Source organism: Heptranchias perlo, chromosome 13 (assembly GCF_035084215.1).
Source record: "Heptranchias perlo isolate sHepPer1 chromosome 13, sHepPer1.hap1, whole genome shotgun sequence".
NCBI lineage: Eukaryota > Metazoa > Chordata > Chondrichthyes > Hexanchiformes > Hexanchidae > Heptranchias > Heptranchias perlo.
In genome coordinates, this window is record NC_090337.1 from 35703993 (window position 1) to 35725525 (window position 21533).

Sequence of the window (21533 nt, forward strand, 5' to 3'; positions counted from 1 at the left end):
GTTATTGTGTGGTCTCGGGAAGTAAGCCCACAGCATCCATATTAGAGCAACCAATATCCATGGGGAAGACATGATGAGTGACATTAATAATCAATGAGAGTTTAATAGATTGCAAACCCCAAACTGGAGGCAGTCATGTCCACCTGAAAGTACAAAATTCAGCCCTCCATTCCTGCCAACCACATTTTTAGTGATTTTTAGTGCTTCTTAATCATTGCACATTTGCAATGATTTTTATTTCCACTACAGGAAAGCAAACTTTATTGGTAGAATCAAACGAGCAATGTAGGGCAGAAATTACTGTTGGTGATAATAGCAGAGACACACTAGACAGGTTTGAATGGCTTTTCTCAGTCTGCTATTTTAGTAGAGGAAATTAACACAGTGGGGTAAAACGGGTGATAATGAATCAGCAGCCTGTTTTACATCTCTCCCAATTTTTATTTCCATTGACTTCTTTCTCTGGATTTCCACTGATCTTCCACTAAAGTTACTGTGGGTTGTCGGGGAACCCTCACGGAAGTTATATCCTATAATCCTTTATGGTGACATTTAATAGCAATGAAATAAAACATTTGAATTATTTCTAAGTGATAACCATGATGCACAAAAATTGGGAATTATTTTTAAACTGACATATAGACAGATGAAAAAAGACACAAGGTGGCACATTATCAACATTTTTCTTTTGCACAAAATAATTTCAAAACTTAATTTGAGGAAATGCACAATAAGTAATACACCAAGAAGAGTCTGACATCTGTTTATTTTTGTCTTTCACAGTTGGGAACTGATCATGAAGGTAATTTATTTAAAAATAAAAATTTTAAAAATGCATGCTTGACATGTTTAGACCAAAGCAAAATAGTGTGCAGAATATTATACTCACTGTGATGATTAACATCGTTCCTTTTACCAGTGTCAAAATGGATGTGATTGGCTGTATAATAACTTGAGCCAGAATAATTCCCAAAGACAAGACCCAAGTGAAGAATGGAATGATATAGACATGCCTGGGTTAAAAAAAAACAAATATGTTTACATATAATGTTGGAACAACCCCTCATTATAATGACAACCAAAAATCTACAGAGTATTTTTTAGAGGAGTTATGTTGGAGTGGGGTACCTCAAGGTTCAGTGCTGGGACCACTACTATTTCTAATTGAAATAAATTACCTGGATTCAGAAACTCAATACAAAGTGGTCAGAATGCAGATAATACCAATTTGTGAGGGGCAGTAGAATTAGAAGGGGCAGCTCAGAAATTGCAAAAAGAATTGGACAAAATGTGTAAGTGGACAGAACAATAGCAGAACAAATTTAACGCAGACAATTGTAAGCAAACTGGACAAATAGGTAAACGATGAAGCTGAAAGAGACCCAAGAGTCTCTTGTCCAACAAATGCAAAGTAGTAATCAACAAAGGAAACATGATACTGAAATACTTGGCCAAAACAGTAGAACATAAATCATAGGAGGTAATGACAAAGATTAATTCTCAATGCATTCAAATAGGAAAATTGCTGATTTATCTAAATAGGTAACATTGAGGTAGCACAGCAAGTGATCTAATGCTAGACTGGCAGATGGAAGTATTAAAAAGCAATAATAAATCAGTTTCACTGGCATTAAATTAACTGACTAATTAATGTGTTCTTTCTAATGAGTACTGATTAAGGTTTTTTTTAGAAATAAAAGGGCATGAATATTGGAAAGTTATATTTGCATGAGAAAAACAGAAAGGAAGAAAGACGAAAAGGATGATGGCAAACCCAGCACGGAGCTGGCTGAGTAAACTACTTACTCCCTTTCAGATAAGCTTCTGCCCAAAACACATTAAAATTGGTAACATCCCAGTCTTTATCGTGGGAAAGATTACCACGGAATCCTGAACCACAATGAAGTGTTATTTATCCCATCATTCCATAGTGGTATGATCCAATCTGCTCAATTCTACTCAATTATTATTTTTCTAAAGTTGCATATCATTTTAAATGTATTAAACACAAAGTCACAGCAAAGCTGCAAGCTATCACAGAGGATTAGTACTAGTAAGATTAATTCAATATGCTCCTTGCTGGCCTCCCATCCTTTATCCTCCAAACACCCCAACATACGCAAGACTCAACTGCTTGTATTCTGTCCCACACTAACAGCTGTTTGCTGCTCCCATCGCCATACTCAATTCAAATATCATCCCTCCTTATCTCTGCAACCACCTCCACCCATGTATCCCCTCACACATCCATGGGTCCTCCAACTCTGGCGTTTTGTGCATTCCTCTTCCATTCATGAAGCATCAAGGTGCCATAGTAAAATTGAAGTCAATGGGAATCAGGGGGAAAACTATCCAGTGGCTGGAGTCATACCTAGCACAAAGGAAGATGGTAGTGATTGTTGGAGGTCAATCATCTCAGCCCCAGGACATCGGTGCAGGAGTTCTTCAGGGTAGTGTCCTAGACCCAACCTTCAGCTGCTTCTTCAATGAACCTTCCCTCCATCATACGGTCAGAAGTGGGGATGTTCCCTGATGATTGCAGAGTGTTCAGTTTCATTTGCATCCCCTCAGATAATGAAGCAGTCCATGCCCGCATGCAGCAAGACCTGGACAACATCCAGGCTTGGGCTGATAAATGGCAAGTAACATTCGTGACACACAAGTGCCAGGCAATGATCATCTCCAACAAGAGAGAGTCTGACCATCTCCCCTTGACATTCAATGACATTACCATCGTGTCACCTCCTGACTCCCCAAAGCCTTTCCAACATCTACAAGGTACAAGTCAGGAGTGTGATAGAATACTCTCCACTTGCCTGGATGAGTGGAGCTCCAACAACACTCAAGAAGCTCAACACCATCTAAGACAAAGCAGCCCGCTTGATTGGCACCCCATTCACCACCTTAAACATTCACTCTCTCCACCACCGGTGCACCGTGGCTGCAGTGTGTACCATCTACAAGATGCACTGCAGCAACTCGCCAAGGCTTCTTCGACAGCACCTCCCAAACCTGCAACCTCTGCCACCAAGAAGGACAAGGATAGCAGGCACATGGGAACAACACCACCTACACGTTCCCCTCCAAGTCACACACCATCCTGACTTGGAAATATATCGCCGTACCTTCATCATCGCTGGGTCAAAATTCTGGAACTCCCTACCTAACAGCACTGTGGGAGAACCTTCACCACACGGACTGCAGCGGTCCAAGGTGGCAGCTCACCACCACCTTCTCAAGGACAATTAGGGATGGGCAATAAATGCTGGCCTTGCCAGCGACGCCCATATCCCATGAATGAATAAAAAAACAAATCACCATTGGTAATAGAGCTTTCAGCTGCGTCAGCCATACTCTCTGGAATTCCCTCCCTAAATCCTTCCACCTCTCCATTTCTCTGTCCTTCCTAAAACACACATTTTTGACTAAGCTTTTGATCACGCTTGTTGAGCTATTGGTGTTGATCACCCTGCCAGAATTCTCGTTAAGTGCTCCTGGCAGCCAAACTCTACACTGTGAGCATGAATACATAAAGTTCATAGCAACAGCCAATTGATTATTAATTTATTGATTTAAGTATAAATTCATCTTGGACAGTCGTGCAAAATGGGCGATAGCGCATCGGCAATCTGTTCTACACTCCATCCGATTTTTTTTTCTATTGATTTCAGTTGAAAGAAAAATCAGGCGCGGTGCATAACATGCGGTCGACCTGATATCGCCCATATTACACTATCCCTGAAAGTTAAAATTACCCCTATGAAAGAGAAACATGTAACTTTTCCTTTCTGTTGTTTTTGTATTGTGCGGTTTAGTACTATGCTGTGTCTTTTTGTTTCAGTTTTTTTTTGCCTGGAAATAAATCTGAAGTAGTTCTAGTTTGTATCCTTTGGTCTAGCAATGTGCTACTTTCCACCTTTGGAGGTGATGAAAGAACACAATTTGCATCACATACATAATCCAGTAAGTGGTATACCATGATCTCAGATTAATTGTTAAACCTAGGTACACTAACCCATACACGGCAGTGAATAAGGGTGCAAGTTTTGGTTCATAAGGAATTCACTTTGCTTATGGAAACTGCTGGCTAGTCATGAACATGAGCACAAGGGTTGAGAAAAAGCCTGATGTACAACACACTTCTTCAAAAATATCCAAATTCTTTACTGAACTCATTTTAATGATTCTCCCTGGTACCTTATTCCACAACTTTATTAGTCTTGGGCAAAAAAAGTTTCACTTGATTTCCTGTCTTATTCCTAACTACCTAACTTTTAATCTGAGAGATATTTGTTTTGCAGCACAGTTTTATTCTGTCTTGTCAATCTAATCTTATCAAGTTTTCATCATGTATACAAATTCAGAACTACAGTCCCATTATGTAAACTGCTACCAAGTTTCAACTTTGCTTCTTCCAATTATGTAATGCTCTTCTGTTCTATGCTCTTCTGGTATATAGTCATTTCAATTGATTTTGCTAGATTTGACTCATTGCATATGTCACTGCAACTTCCGTTTAAAATTAATGGTTACTTAAATCTAAGATGACTATTATTGGTACAACCATTTTTTGAGATTGTAGCAGTTTTGAAACTATTTAATTGGTTTCTAAATGGCACAAAATTATTCTATCATTTCAAATATAGTCACAATTTAATAAAATATAGAAAGCCTTTAATTTTGATAGTGCCATCGCATATCTCTTAAACATCTCAAAGCACAACACACACAATGTGAACACAGCAACTTTCATACTATTCAACCAGTCAAATTTTATACACATAACTTCATACCAGCAAAATCCCATTTTCTCTGATATGAGACGTAACCGAATAACATAGATGGCCACCAGGGAGGCATCATTTTTATTATCATGTTTACACATAGGCAGCCAAATTTTAGATTTTAAATATACCTATACAGGTATATGCATAGTGCGATGATGCAGCATGTTGACATTGAAGTGCACTGTGGTGTAATAGGGGAAAGGTTGATAATGTAGTCTTCCACACAGTAAGTTCCCATTTTCAGCAGTGACATTGGAAGGTTTAGAGCAGAGCCCAGGGGTTTCCACACAAGCAGAAGGGAAATCTGAAAGGAGCATCGTCTTGGCTGCATGCATACAACCAACTTTGAAATCAGCGTTGGAGAAAACCTGAAAGTATACCTGGGCTTTTCACTGCAGTTGGTGGATGGTATGGAGAGTGTAATGGGGAGCTAAAGGTTCATACCTTCAAAATATTTCCTTCCAGAAAAACTCACTTTCCGCAGGAAAGAAAAACTTTAGTGTGAATCTAAAATTGTAAATGTGACAATTCTAATGGTGAAAGTAATATTATTAGCCCCAACAACACAGCTACCTTTACAAGCATGTATAATGCAATACTACATTTTTTGTTAATTCTTCTATAAAGTTCTTAGTATTGCTAATGTTTTGAAAACCAAGTTAAAATATAGCGTTATTGTATGGCTGTAAAACAAAGTGAATTCAATGTCAAATCAGGTACAGAAAGAGAAATAATGAGAGGGAAAGAAAGATTGGATTAAGAGAGAGAGAGTTAGAAAGGAAAAACATTTTAAAATTTTACATTTTTTAAATCTCCAACAACAATTAAAACCTGAATGAATGAAACTCCACACTTGTAATAGTTAATTTTCAGTGCCAGAGACGTTGACTGGCAGTAATTAATACTTATCACATCATTAAAAGGATACTTAGACTGAAATGGAGGCTGAAGGGCACTTAGACTGAAATAATTTGTATCTACTGTGCAAATTCAGGAACTTCACGCCGTTCAATGCATTTCAATCGTGAGGCAGACAGTGAGATACCGTTTTCGCGAAGCTAACGGCGGAGTGGTGCATCTCAGACAGCAACTTTTGGAAATCCACGTTAAACCGCGCATCTGCCCCTCGCCTGAACTTGCTGTACCATTTGCACATAAATAACGGCGAGCACTATTGGCCTCACTGTTACTTTGACAGCAAATTCTGGCCCAATGATTTGCCTGCATCATCCAGTTTGCATACCTTTATAGTGGTCTGTTTTTCTTTCATAGACAAACCAAAGAAATTTTTACAAAAGATCTTATTTCCAAGTAATAAGGGTCAGCCTTTTCCTTTTTGCCAGATACAGCTTTTTCTGAATAAAATCAAGTATGAACAGTGCTAAATTTGAAAATAGTGAATGGTTTAAGAAAAATCAGATCCACACAAAATCTGATTGATTAATGAAGATCATGGTATTACGTAAATGTGAGATATGTTTCTAAATTAAGAAACTTCTTAGAATGCCATAAAGTCATATTAATACAGCGTTGTAGCAAATATAAGCCCATAATTTACATAAAAACTTTTAGTTATACACTCAAAATTACAATGCACTTAAGTTGAAAACATTTGTGTCTTTGAAAAAGCCATTGTGCTTGCTAATCTTCAAGATGATGAAAAACTAAGACGGCATGACAACACAAATTTATTTCACAATGAAGAAATACCTTCAATTTGTACTTCTGCTTGCCCTAGCAAGATTAAAAAGTCTATTGATTTTCTATTCATCAGCTTCAAACTAAGTTCAATGTAGCCTTTTCAACAATCTGAACTGGTTACTGAATTTGCCAATAAGGTAAATTCCTGATTTATGAGCTCTTACAAGAAATTTTCCAATGAGACTATTTCAGTTTTATATGTTTCTGCTTGCCTGGTTTTATCCACAAGTTTTGCTGTAGGACATCAAGAGAATTCCTTAACACAAAATATCTTCATTGTGGTAAATGTACAATTGAGAAAGTGGCAAAAATACTTCAATTAAACATAAATGTTATGGTTCATAACATTATAAATTCCTAAGCTTTGCCACAATAAAATAAAAAGTTCACAAAGCTTTCATACTGAAAACTTCAAGCTTAACATAAATCACCTCAAATATCATGCTGACTTCATCCCACACCTATCAATATTCTCTTGTTAATTTTTCCCATGTTAGACCATATTTAAAATCAATCTTATGAGCAGTACTATGTCTTCTCAGTGCACTATTTGAAGAAGAGCAGAGGAGTTCTCCTCAGTGTCCTGGCCAATATTTATGCCTCAACCAACATCCCTAAAACAGAGTATCTGGTCATTATCTCAGTGCTGTTTGTGGGACCTTGCCGCATGCAACTTGGCTGCCGCGTTCCCATTACAAAAGTGACTACAGTTCAAAAGTACTTCATTGGCCGTAAAGCCCTTTGGGACATCTTGAGGTTGTGAAAAGCGTTATAAATGCAAGCTCTTTCTTTTGGGAATTTAGCACTAACAATATTGACTAATGTATTCGCCACACCAGTCTAGAGGGTACGGTAGCATAGTGGTTATGTTACTGGATTAGTAATCCAGAGACCTGGACTAATAATCCGGAGTCATGAATTCAAATCCCACCACGGCAGCTGGGGAATTTAAATTCAATTAATTAAATAAAAATCTGGAATTAAAATCAGTAACGGTGGCCATGAAACTACTGGGTTGTCGTAAAAACCCATCTGGTTCACTAATGTCAGAAATGGGGATGTTCGCTGATGATTGCACAGTGTTCAGTTCCATTCGCAACCCCTTAAATAATGAAGCAGTCCGAGCCCGCATGCAGCAAGACCTGGACAACATCCAGGCTTGGGTTCATAAGTGGCAAGTAACATTCGTGCCAGGCAATGACCATCTCCAACAAGAGTCTAACCACCTCCCCTTGACATTCAATGGCATTACCATCGCCGAATCCCCCACCATCAACATCCTGGGGGTCACCATTGACCAGAAACTTAATTGGACCAGCCATATCAATACTGTGGCTACAAGAGCAGGTCGGAGGCTGGGTATTCTGCAGCGAGTGACTCACCTCCTGATTCCCCAAAGCCTTTCCACCATCTACAAGGCACAAGACAGGAGTGTGATGGAATACTCTCCACTTGCCTGGATGAGTGCAGCTCCAACAACACTCAAGAAGCTCGACACCATCCAGGACAAAGCAGCCCGCTTGATTGGCACCCCATCTACCACCCTAAATATTCACTCCCTTCACCACCGGCGCACAGTGGCTGCAGTTCCTTCATCGTCGCTGGGTCAAAATCCTGGAACTCCCTTCCTAACAGCACTTTGGGAGAACCTTCACCACACGGACTGCGGCGGCTCACCACCACCTTCTCAAGGGCAATTAGGGATGGGCAATAAATGCTGGCCTCGCCAGTGACGCCCACATCCCATGAACGAATTTTTAAAAAAATTTTTGTCATTGCCACCCCATAAATGGAAATATTCATGGTATAACTGACTGATAGTATCACCAGTAATTGATAATGCTGGACCTGCATCCATAATGCACATCATGTGTATTTTTTCTCGAGGTTTTGCTGGACACTGGAAGGTCGTGCCCAAAGAGGTGGGAACTTCATTTCAATACTATAAGGGACTCAATATGATCACTGAATCATAGAAAGTTATGGCACAGGAGGAGGCCATTCGGCCCATCATGTCTGTGCTGGCCGAAAAAGAGCTATCCAGCCTAATCCCACTTTCCAACTCTTGGTCCATAGCCTTGTTGGTTACGGCACTTCAAGTGCACATCCAAGTACTTTTTAAATGAGATGAGGGTTTCTGCCTCTACCACCCTTTCAGGCAGTGAGTTCCAGATCCCTACCACTCTCTGGGTGAAAAAAATTCTCCTCAGCTCCCCTCTAATCCTTCTACCATGATGTGCTTTTGATCTCTACGTTTCAATGATATATCAATACGGAGCACCCATGGAAGGAAGTTAATGAACAGCAACAAAGAGATGACCTGAAAAAACTTTAAGCAGAATCCAGAGATAGTCTACTTCTGGTTCACCAATGCTACAGCTTGCTTTGGCTGTTTTCTGGCACATGCTCATTGGAGGAGGGTGGCAGGTGGAAGAACACAGTCACAGTAGCAGGGTCTGGATGGGTTGTTATTCTGAGGGCATTGTCTCACCATGCCCACTGATCTGCACAACAGCAGACCTGATGGCAGCTATGAGATTGTTGAAGTAAGAGATTTTTGAAGCTCTAAACAAAAGCTCTCTCCATCTGAGATTCAAAACCTCTCCAAGCTGGGGGAAAAGCCAGTCACATATTGCAGTCCAAGGTCTCTACGGCATGAGTCTAAGGATTTGCTGTGAAACTTGCCTTGGGTTTTCCACCATGAGGAAAAGGTTGGGGGGTGGGGGTGGAATCCTCTGCAGATACGTCCACCAAACGCTCCATGGCGGATTGCAATGCTGCAATTCCACATCAACATTGTGAAGTTGTGGGTAGTGAACTCCATTGCATTAAACATCATCTGTTGAATGTTACTTGTTAAGGTCTCCAGTCACTGAAGCAATCTTTGATGCGCAGAAGGCATCTTTCTTTCAAAAGCAAGTTCAAATCATTGGTCTTGCCAGCCGAGGACAAATACGAGCTGCCCGCCACCCCCCCAAGACAGTAGGTTCAAAATCCTATTCTGCCACCACTATCTGTTCTTACTCACTCTTGCTCTGCATATTACCCAGTGCCCCCTCCTCCATCTCAGGATTGAAATCACTGGGACGGCTGGTGTTTTGATGGATCCGAGTGAATGATGCCACATACTGTGAGGTACTGGTTTACTCAGTGTCACTGGACCCTGACAGTGCTTCCTCTAGCACACCTCAAAAAAGAAAAGGAGCACTGTCTTTTAACAGCACCTCAGATATCACTTTCAGCAGAACGAGTGACATGATACTATGCTTTATTGTATGCTTCGGTGCTAGGGAGTGAGAGAAAAGAGCAGAGGACGACAAACCTGAGCTAAGGGCTGGCCTCCCACTTCTTTATCTCCTGCTCCTTCGATAGCATCTCATTCCAGAAATCCCAGGGGCTGCATCCTCATACAAGAAAAGAAGAAATAGGTTGGGGGCCCTCCTCCATTGAGGGCTACCTTCCTATTGTTACTTGCTGTCTTCTCCTGCAAACAGTGTAGAAGAGATCATAGAATCATAGAAATTTACGGCACAGAAGTAGGTCATTCAGTCGATCATGTCTGTGCCGGCTGAAAAAGAGCTATCTAGTCTAATCCCACTTTCCAGCTCTTGTAGCCTTGTAGGTTACGGCACTTCAAGTGCATATCCAAGTAACTTTTTAAATGTGATGAGAGTTTCTGCCTCTACCACCCTTTCAGGCAGTGTGTTCCAGACACACACCACCCTCTGGGTGAAAAAATTATCCTCAACTCCCCTTTAATTCTTCTACCAGTAACTTTAAATCTATGCCCCCTGGTTATTGACCTCTGCTAAGGGAAATAGGTCCTTCCTATCCACTCTATCTAGGCCCCTCATAATTTTATACCTCAATTAAATCTCCCCTCAGTCTCCTCTGTTCCAAAGAAAAGAACCCCAGCCAATCCAATATTTCCTCATAGCTATAATTCTCCAGTCCTGGCAACATCTTCATAAATCTCCTCTGTACTCTGTCTAGTGCAATCACATCTTTCCTGTAATGTGGTGACCAGATCTGTACAAATGCATTACCTCACACTTCTCCGGACTGAATTCCATTTGCCACTTTTCTGCCCATCTGACCAGTCCATTGATATCTTCCTGCAGTCTAGAGCTTTCTTCCTCACTATCAACCACATGGCCAACTTTTGTATCATCTGCAAACTTCTTAATCATGCTCCCTACATTTAAGTCTGAATCATTGATACATACCACAAAAAACAAGGGACCTAATACTGAGATGAATAATTTAAATTGGTAGGAGGACGTACATGTATAGCCACCTGTCACCCATGCAACTCATGGCGGGTGTAACTGAATGCACATGCATTATGCAGCTACATTACATGGAAAGATTTGTTAGGAGAAAATTAATTCAAGAATGTGAGTAAATGAATACCTACAGGAAAGTTTACTGCTGCAAAGAGCATGCTACATAATGGGTATTCAAGGTAAGCACTGAACATCGATTGTAAGGGAAGGTAATTTAATATGCCGTTCATGCTTAGTATACTGCATGATATATAACTTTATGGTAGGGTATCCAAGCTTGCTTAATCAGTTGAAGTCATTAAACTTTTAGCAGCAAGGTTCACTCAGTGGTGCAGAGTGCACTTATATTAGTGCCCACCTCTTCCCATTCACTTATGGTACTCAGTGGTATCAATCCAAAAGAGTGTTTCCTCTCCTCTAGCCGACTTGCTCCAATAATATTTCAGTGACCACATTTTAAAAAACTGGATCTGTGGGACTAGCTCTACTTCTCAGACATTTGTCAACTTTCCTCGAACTCCCTGCTGACAAGAACCACCTTACCCTTCAAACACTATAAGCCTTTAAAGCCCGCAGCAGCAAATTATTTCCTGCCCTCAAACGGGTGATCTTCCAATCAGAGTTTTTAATCCATCCTGGGAGGTCACCCACATTATTTGAATCAGGTTAACACTGAGTTCAGTGGAGTCAGATATGTGTTAATTTTACACCACCAAATCTTGCTTGGTTAGAAGCATGGCAGAAAAATTTACACAGAAAAATCTCATTTTTGTGTTCAAATCCTTCCATGGCCTTGCCCCTCCCTACCTCTGTAACCTTCTCCAGCCCTAAAAGCCTCTGAGAACTCTGCGTTCCTCCAATTCTGGCCTCTTGTGCATCCCCAATTTTCTTTGCCCCCTCCATTGGCAGCCATGCCTAAGCTCTGGAATTCCCTCCTTAAACCTCTCCGCCTCTCTCCCTCTCCCTCCTCCTTTAAGATGCTCCTTAAAACCTACCTCTTCGACCAAGCTTTTGGTCACCTGTCCTAATATCTCTCTATGTGGCTCTATGTCAAATTTTGTCTGACAACGCCTTTGTGAAGTGCTGTGGGACTTTTTACTACATTAAAGGCGCTATATAAATGCAAGTTGTTATTGTTGTTGCCTTAATTAGAGATGCAGTTTTAATTAGATTTTGCATATTCTAATTGCATTTAAACCTAGTCTGGGAGATTTTTCAGATGTCAGTTGGAAGGACCTTCAGCCACACAACTGCTTGAGCGTATGGAAAAACATGGCAGTTTTCTCTAAACAGCTTTGTGTTACCCATTAGTCACAAAATTTAATGAAACACAAATATCAGAGTTTATAAGAAATGAATCTCTTGACCCCTGTAAGAAACATGTTTCTCAACATTACTGATCAGAAATTTCTGAATCACATTGCAAATGATACCAGACAGGTACAATTTATTGACACAATGATTTGAGGGCATCACTAATTTTGGATAAGGGTGCAAACTTTCCAATTTTAAATGCCTGCCATGAGACCAAGGAAGAGATTACAATGATGGTCAATGCCATGCCCACCACCTGTAGAACCTGACAGGAGATCCAGGAAGATTTAATCATGTGCAACAAAGAAGCTTGAAGAATCTGTCTTTCAATCAGCAAGCATGGGAGGAAATCAAGAACAACACCAAAATAAGTAACTCCAGAATTATTTGGCCTGGAAAGCATACAGACAGACAATGAGGCAGTAACAATAGCTAATATTGGTTTAATTGCTAGTGACTCTTTTATTTTGCCTTGGATAGAAACAACAGGCTAATTGTGTATGCATGTCGATGCAAGAAAAATAGCCTGCAAAAAAAAAATGGAAAGGCATGCACTTTGATGGATAGAAAGTGTAGTATCATAATATCATAGTAGGTACAGTACAGGACGAGGCCAATCAGCCCATCGTGCCTGTGCCGGCTCTTTGAAAGAGCTATCCAATTAGTCTCATTCCCCTGCTCTTTCCCCATAGTCCTGTAATGTTTTTCCCTTCAAGTGTTTATCCAAGTATTTATCCAATTCCCTTTTGAAAGTTACTATTGAATCTGATTACGCCACCCTTTCAGGCAGTACATTCCAGGTTATTACAACTCCCTGCGTAAAAAATGTTTCCTCATACTGTCGATTCTGGCTCTTTTGCCAATCACCTTAAATCTATATCCTCTGGTTGCTGACCTTTCTGCCACTGGAAACAGTTTCTCCTTATTTCTCTGTCAAAACCGTTCATGATTTTGAACATCTCTATCAAATCTCCCCATAACCTTCTCTGTTTTAAGGCGAACAATCCCAGATTCTCCAATCTCTCCACATAACTGAAGTCTTTCATCCCTGGTACCATTCTAGTAAATCTCTTCTGCACCCTCTCAAAGGCCTTGAGATCCTTCCTAAAGTGTGGTGCCCAGAAATGAACACTATATTCCAGCTGAGGCCTAACCAATGTTTTATAAAGGTTTAGCACAACTTCCTTGCTTTTGTAATCTATGCCTTTATTTATAAAGCCCAGGATTCCATATGCTTTTTTAACAGCCTTCTCAACTTGTCCTGCCACCTTCAAAGATTTGTGTATGTGCACCCCGAGGTCTCTCTGTTCCTGCACCCCCTTTAAAATTGTACCATTTAATTTATATTGCCTCTCCTCCTTCTTCCTACCAAAATGTATCACTTCACTATTCTCTGCGTTAAATTTAATCTGCCATGTGCCTGCCCATTTCACCAGTCTGTTACTGTCCTCCACATTATTTACTACATTTCCAAGTTTCGTGTCATCTGCAAACTTCGAAATTATTCCCTCTATACCTAAGTCCAGGTCATTAATATATAATCAAAATGTACAAAAAAAATTGCACAACAATGCTGCCACTTATGATTGCTTGTTCATTAATAGGGGGCCAATAAATGGCACGGCAAGAGCTGACAAATCCCCTGGACTTGATGGCCTGCATACTAGGGTTCTAGAAAAGGTGGCTGCAGAGATAGTGGATGCAATGGTTGTGATCTTCCAAAATTCCTGAGATTCTAGAACGGTTCCAGTGGATTGGAAGGTAGCAAATGTAACACCGCTAATCAAGAAAGCAGGGAGAGAGAAAACAGGGAACCACAGGCCAGTTAGCCTGATATCAGGGGCTCTATTTTAGCACCCACTACCGGGTGCGTTCCTGGCAGGGGGGCTCCGAAAATCGGAGAATCCCGGCGCGGTACCGGAGCCCGCCCCGAACCCGCGCACTTCAGGGTTCCCCGCTGACGTGCCAGCGTGCGCGCGCAGCCCCCGCTGGTGGGAATCCCGCAGGCAATTAAAGCCAGCGGGATGCCACTTGACAGTATTTATTTAGGTATTTCAGGTCATTAACTGACCTGATTAAGGGATTATGTGGGATTTTAGAACAAAGTGGGGCTGTTTCCCACACTGGGGGAAACACTCCCAGGTCAAATGCACGTGTTGCAGCTGTCAGCCTGTGGCAGCTGCAAAGATCCATTTGACAGGTTGGGGGGGGACCCTCACCCATTGCAGGAGGCCACTCTGTCACTTGGGACAAAGTTTGGCCTCCACCACCCTCCTCCTGACAGTCAAAGTCACCCACCTGCACACTTACCCCGGGGTCCGGAGACATGTACCTACCTTGCGGACCCCTCAGATGTATATCTTGCGGATGGGGGCCGCCGTAGCTGCAGTCATGACCTCCTCGGAGGACGAACAGCATCACCAGCCTCGCCATCCACGCCGTCCACCTCTGACATGTGGAGCTCCACAATAGAGTGCTGTGACACATCCACCTGCACAGCAGGAGGGAGGGCTACCGCAGAGAGAGATGCGTCGCAGAGGGCACTACCCTCGCCACAGGGTCCACAGACCGAGGCTCAGCCTCCTGGACCTCTCTGAGCAGCAGTGCACATGGAGGCTCAGAGTCACTCGACATGTAGTCGTGGACATCTGCAGCCTCTTTCATGCCGAGCTGCTCCTGGCTGGCCCAAGCACCATATTCTTACCTGTCGCTGTCAAAGTCACCACTGCCCTCAACAACTTCTCCTCCGCATCCTTCCAGGGTGCAACCGGGCACATCGCTGATGTCTCCCAGTCGTCTGTGCAGAAGAGCCCTGCAAATACACCTACACCCACTCTGCAGTGACACAATGGGTGGCATCAGTTGTGGGTCCTCATAGTGATCCTCAGGAGCGGGCATTATTGCACAAACCAGACAGGATTCGCGAAGACATGGCAGTAGTGGTGCCAATATAATATGTAATGTGAGTTGGTCAGAAATTCAATATAAGTAACACCCATGACAAACCCTCAGACACCCTTGTGCATCCCCTTCATGCTCACGACACGTTTGCCTTACGCTGCCTACTGCACATATGTGATGCATGCCCTGCGGCTGCAGCACAGGTAGTGGCAGGTTGAGTGAGGCTGGCCGTGAAAGAGATGCACGAGAGGGTGAGTATGAGAGAGAGCCATGAGATTGTATGAGGATTGGGTTGAGTGGTAGTGGCGGGATGAGTACTGGCGAGGTGAGTAGGTGCAGGTAAGATGAGGATGAGGTTTGAGTGGGTATGAGGGGTGATGTGACAGAGTTGTGTTGGCAGTGCTGAAGGAGATGTGGGGTGGGGGCAGTGATGTGGCAGACGGAGTGCAGGGGAAAGACTACGTGTACTCACTTTGGCTGACCTACTGAGGTCATTGGAGCGCCTCCTGCACTGTATGCAGGTGGGCGATATGTTGGTTGCGCTGGTTACCTCCTCTGTCACCTCGAGCCAGGCCTTCCTGGTGGCAGAGGCAGGCCACTTCCTCCCGCACGCCGGGAGGAGGATCTCTGTCCTCCCCCTCCTCCTCACCCCATGTATTGATACCTGGAGTGAGGCATCATTAAACTGGGAGCAGCCTTCCCCCTGGGCAGCTCCATGCTATAATTTTTGCTATTTGTTGCAGCATCTGTCAGTGGAGGACTGCCCCTTTAAATAGAGCGCCTCCAGCTGACAGATCGTACTGCGCATGCGCAGCCTGCCTGACACGCAGATCAGCAGTGGGGAACCCGGAGGAGCAGGTAAGTGCATCCAATTAGTGGATTGGATGCTACAATCGCGCGGGAAACTCACTAATTTCACTGGGCGCGTTACCCACGTGCCCGATACCCCCCCCCCCGCTGAGAACCCGCAGCCCTGCTAACATCGGGCCCCAGTAGTCAGGAAATTGTTGGAATCCATCATTAAGGACATAATAATGGGGCACTTAGAAAATCATAATACGATTAGGCAGAGTCAACATAGTTTTACGAAAGGGAAATTGTGTTTGACAAATCTACTGGAGTTTTGAGAGGATGAAACTAGCAGGGTAGATAAAAGGAAACCAGCGGATGTAGTATATTTGGATTTTCAAAAGGCATTCGATAAGGTACCACACAAAATTCTGTTACACAAGATAAGGGCTCATGGTGTTGGGGTAATATGGATAAAGGACTGGTTAATGGACAGAAAACAGAGAGTAGAAATAAATGGGTCATTTTCAGGTTGGCAGGCCGCTTGGGCCTCAGCTATTTACAAGTCTATATTAATGACTTAGATGAAGTGACCAAGTGTAATGTTTCCAAGTTTGCTGATAATATAAAACTAGGTGAAAAAGTAAGCTGTAAGGAGGACGCAAAGGGATATAGACAGGTTAAGTGAGTGGACAAGAAGGTGGCAGATGGAGCATAATGTGGGGAAATGTGAAGTTATTCACTTTGGTAGGAAGAATAAAAAAGATTATTTTTTTTAAATGGTGAGAAATTATTAAATGTTGGTGTTGAGATTTGGGTGTCCTGGTACACAAAACACAGACAATTAATACGTAGGGTACAGCAAGTAATTAGGAAGGCAAATGGTATGTTGGCGTTTATTGCAAGGGGTTTGGAGTACAAGAGTAAGGAAGTCTTGCTACAATTGTACAGGGCTTTGGTGAGACCATACCTGGAGGTCTCCTTACCTAAGGAAGGATATACTTGCCTCAGAGGCAGTGCAACGAAGGTTCAGTAGATTAATTCCTGAGATGAGAGGGTTGTCCTATGAGGAGAGATCGAGTAGAATGGGCCTATACTCTCTGGAGTTTAGAAGAATGAGAGGTGATCTCATTGAAACATAAAAGATTCTGAGAGGGCATGACAGGGCAGATGCTGAGAGGCTGTTTCCCCGGGCAGGAGTGTCTAGAACTAGGGGGCATAGTCTTAGGATAAGTGATCAGCCATTTAGGACTGAGATGAGGAGGAATTTCTTCACTCATAGGATTGTGAATCTTTGGATTTCTTTACCCCAGAGGGTTGAGGATGCTCAGTTGTTGAGTATATACAAGGCTGAGATTGGTAGATTTTTGGACTTTAAGGGAATCAAGGGATATGGGGATTGGGCAGGAAAGTGGAGTTGAGGTCTAAGATCAGCCATGATCTTATTGAATGGCGGAGCAGGCTACTCCAGCTCCCGTTTCTTATGTTCTTATGCCTTGCACGTACATACACGTACATACACGTAAATAATGCAGTACTTTACACTTTGGTACAACACCTATATAGTAATCCAATATCATTTACCGTTTTGTCTTCTCCACAAAAAATCTGGAATATTTAATTTCAGAGCACCAAAAGCCACTCTCACAATTACACCAAGCACAAACACAGATTCACAACAACCTTCCCCCCCACACTGAGAATAATTGCTGGGATAACTTTAGAACAAGGCGAGCATTACTGCAATAAGCAATTATTGTATCCTGTAGCCGGCTTTAACCCCACCCCCGGGACTTAACTGAGGACCACTGTTCAGTTATCAATTCGACACCATAGATACAGAAGTTTTACCCAAGTACTACATACGTGCTAATATCATTCCAAAATTTAGTTTAAAAATTGATGTATGAAATGGAGGAATTATGCAGCAATGGGGAAAATGCTTGCTAGCATTTAATAGGCCCAATTTATGTCCACCTAAAGAGCACAAGGATCATAAGCGGTAGTTGCAATGGTTTTAGAAGTTTCAGATTATATTTGAAAATATTGACAAGGAAATTAGTGATAAAAGAGCTTTCCTGTAGACATAATTTGCTTAGATTCAGCAGTCATTTCATAAAATTATTTTTGTTACCATTAAAAATAAAGGTCACAGAATTACTGATAAATTAGCTACCTAAATTGAAAACTGGCTTAGCAATTGAAAGCAAGTGATGGCAATAATTGGACATGGCTCTGACATATGGGCAATGACCAGTTAAGTTTTTACGTCAATTGCTGAGATAACTCATCACTGGCAGTCTTTGTTTGACCAAGTAAATCTTTTGACTTGAACTTGATTAGCTGAAGCATCATTGCAATTTGCAGCCAATCTGAGGACAATTTTATGAATTTTGTTCCCAAATGGACACAGAGACCCAGAAGGCAGAGAAAGAAAGCTAAGCAAGATGGTTTTGTTTAAAAAAGGAATAGATCAATGGGGGAATATTAAACAAAATGAAAGTAAAATAAATTAGAAGAAAGCAAATGGGGAAAGTGAAAGTGGAAAAAAGGGGGTAAAACGTGTTAAAACAATGTAAATGGAAAAAAAAATTAAACTGGTCATTTTTGTTGGATTGGGTTATTATAGCATTAAAGTCATCCCTGTTAACCGCAATAAAACTGCTCTCCACATGTATGCCTCCAGTGTGCCCCAGGGCTTCATTCTTGGCCTTCTCCTATTTCTTATTTATATGCTACTCCTCAGCAACATTTTCTACAAACATGGAAACAGCTTCTATGCATAACACCCTCCCTCTCCACCCTTGATTCCACTGTTGATGCTATGCTATCCAACTGCTTGATCACATCATGGCCTGGAGTTTCCTCTGCATTTGCACCCAGATACACCCGTAATCCGGGTGCAAACAAATTACCTGCCTTAATTTTGGGCATAAGTGAGTTACCCGGGTAACCACAACATGCCTAAGTCTCCTCGATCTTTTACGTCCGTACTTCAAATCCTCTGTCCGAATGAATTTCTGCTCACAAAACTGGCCCCGCCCCTGACTCTCAAACGTGGGTATCCTCCAATTGCACTTGTTCGGGAGGTCTCTCAACATCGTGATCAGATTTTCAGGCGCAGCAGGAAAGAGTCATTTTCTGGGGTTTTTTAATTGCAATTTTTTTGAACGTTTTTAAAAAAAATCTTCACTGAGACCTGCTGTGACTTTTCTGTTTCTTTTAATGATTTTTTATGGCACATTGAAAATTGAAAATCTTCCCCGATTGCAGGTTCTTAAACATGTTGTGCATGAATGATGCTTGAAATTTAAATTGTAAGACTCAGAAGGAATATATTGGTATAGGTGCGGCGTTTCTTGGGCCCCGATTGTTTACGCTAATTTATGGCCATTTACATTCATCTTTAGTCTGGGATTGGGAGGATATTAGGATGTAACTTGACATTGGCAAAATATGGGCAACATTGGGCACATTTTCAGGTCTAACTTCCGGGTTGCACCGAAGGAGGAAACTCCAGACCCATGTCCTAAATGAGCTCGAACTTTCTCCGGTTCAACATGAGCAAATCCAAATCTTTGTACCTCAGGTGCAGATCCCATCTCATTCCCTGGTCCCTCACTCAGATTGACACATCCACTGCTCTTCCAACCGTGGTCTACTGTGCAACGACCTTTACTTCCACCTCTACTTCTCAATCAGTGGCATATTCTTGAGTCACTACTCCCTGCACAGCAGGATTTTCTTCCTAAATCTCTTCATCTTGCTACCTCACTCATTACCTTTAAAAGCTTCCTCAAAATTTACCTCTGAACTTTGCCTTTGGTCATCTTCCTTAATTATTCTCCAAATTCCAATTTGCATCCACCACTCCTCCTGTAAACACCTTGGGGCGTTTTATTATGTGCAAGTCACGATAGAAGTGTAAGTTGTAATATTGGTGTTTGTTTCAGTATCTAAGAATTTGAGTATAAATCTTCAGAAATGGCTGACCCAAGGAGCCTGAAATTTTCCAGCACTTGCTTGAAAACAGTTCCTCTGTTATTGGAAAGTAAAAGGCGATGGGTTAGACCTAGGACAGGATATTTAAAAAATATTGGGCCCGATGTTAGCAGGGCTGCGGGTTCTCGGCGGGTGGGCTATCGGACGCGTGGGTAACGCGCCCGGTGAAATTAGTCAGCTTCCCGCGCGATTGTAGCAGACAATCCACTAATTGGATCCACTTACCTGCTCCTCCGGGTTCCCCACTGCTGATCTGCGTGTCGGGCGGGCTGCGCATACGCAGTAAGATCTGTCAGCAGGAGGCGCTCTATTTAAAGGGGCAGTCCTCCACTGACTGATGCTGCAACAAATAGCAAAAATTACAGCATGGAGCAGCCCAGGGGGAAGGCTGCTCCCAGTTTAATGATGCCTCACTCCAGGTATCAATACATGGGGTGAGGAGGAGGGGGAGGACAGAGATCTTCTCCCGGCGGGCGGGAGGAAGCAGCCTGCCTCTGCCACCAGGAAGGCCTGGCTCGAGGTGGCAGAGGAGGTCACCAGCGCAACCAACATATCGCCCATCTGCATACAGTGCAGGAGGCGCTCCAATGACATCAGTAGGTCAGCCAAAGTGAGCACACGTAGACTTTCCCCTACACTCCGTCTGCCACATCACTGCCCCCACCCCACATCTCCTTCAGCACTGCCAACACTACTCTGTCACATCACCCCTCATACCCACTCAAACCTCATCCTCATCTTACCTGCACCTACTCACCTCGCCAGTACTCATCCCGTCACTACCACTCAATCCAATCCTCATACAATCTCATGGCTCTATCTCATACTCACCCTCTCGTGCATCTCTTTCACGGCCAGCCTCACTCAACCTGCCACCACCTGTGCTGCAGCCGCAGGGCATGCATCACATATGTGCAGTAGGCAGCGTAAGGCAAACGTGTCGTGAGCATGAAGGGGATGCACAAGGGTGTTTGAGGGTTTGTCATGGGTGTTACTTATATTGAATTTCTGACCAACTCACATTACATATTATATTGGCACCACTACTGCCATGTCTTCACGAATCCTGTCTGGTTTGTGCAATAATGCCCGCTCCTGAGGATCACTATGAGGACCCACAACTGATGCCACCCATTGTGTCACTGAAGAGTGGGTGTAGGTGTATTTGCAGGGCTCTTCTGCGCAGACGACTGAGAGACATCGGCGATGTCCCCGGTTGCACCCTGGAAGGATGCGGAGGAGAAGTTGTTGAGGGCAGTGGTGACTTTGACAGCGACAGGTAAGAAGATAGTGCTCGGGCCAGCCAGGAGCAGCTCGGCATGAAAGAGGCTGCAGATGTCCACGACTACATGTCGAGTGACTCTGAGCCTCCGTGTGCACTGCTGCTCAGAGAGGTCCAGGAGGCTGAGCCTCGGTCTGTGGACCCTGTGGCGAGGGTAGTGCCCCCTGCGACGCATCTCTCTCTGCGGTAGCCCTCCCTCCTGCCGTACAGGTGGATGTGTCACAGCACTCTGTTGTGGAGCTCCACGTGTCAGAGGTGGACGGCGTGGATGGCGAGGCTGGTGAGGCTGTTCGCCCTCCGAGGAGGTCATGACTGCAGCTACTGCGGCCCCCATCCGCAAAATGTACATCTGAGGGGGTCCGCAAGGTAGGTACATGTCTCCGGACCCCGGGGTAAGTGTGCAGGTTGGTGACTTTGACTGTCAGGAGGAGGGTGGTGGAGGCCAAACTTTGTCCCAAGTGACAGAGTGGC

At 43.1% G+C, this 21533-nt stretch overlaps 1 protein-coding gene across 1 annotated transcript in view; it reads right to left on the reverse strand.

The window, feature by feature from the left end:
* si:ch211-51h4.2 (uncharacterized) overlaps nt 1–21533 on the reverse strand; it is a 197266-nt gene that overhangs the window by 139719 nt on the left and 36014 nt on the right. The window contains exon 4 of the mRNA XM_067994727.1: nt 890–1013. Within this exon, the coding sequence (XP_067850828.1) occupies nt 890–1013 (124 nt within the window). The remainder of the gene's footprint in view (nt 1–889; nt 1014–21533) is intronic.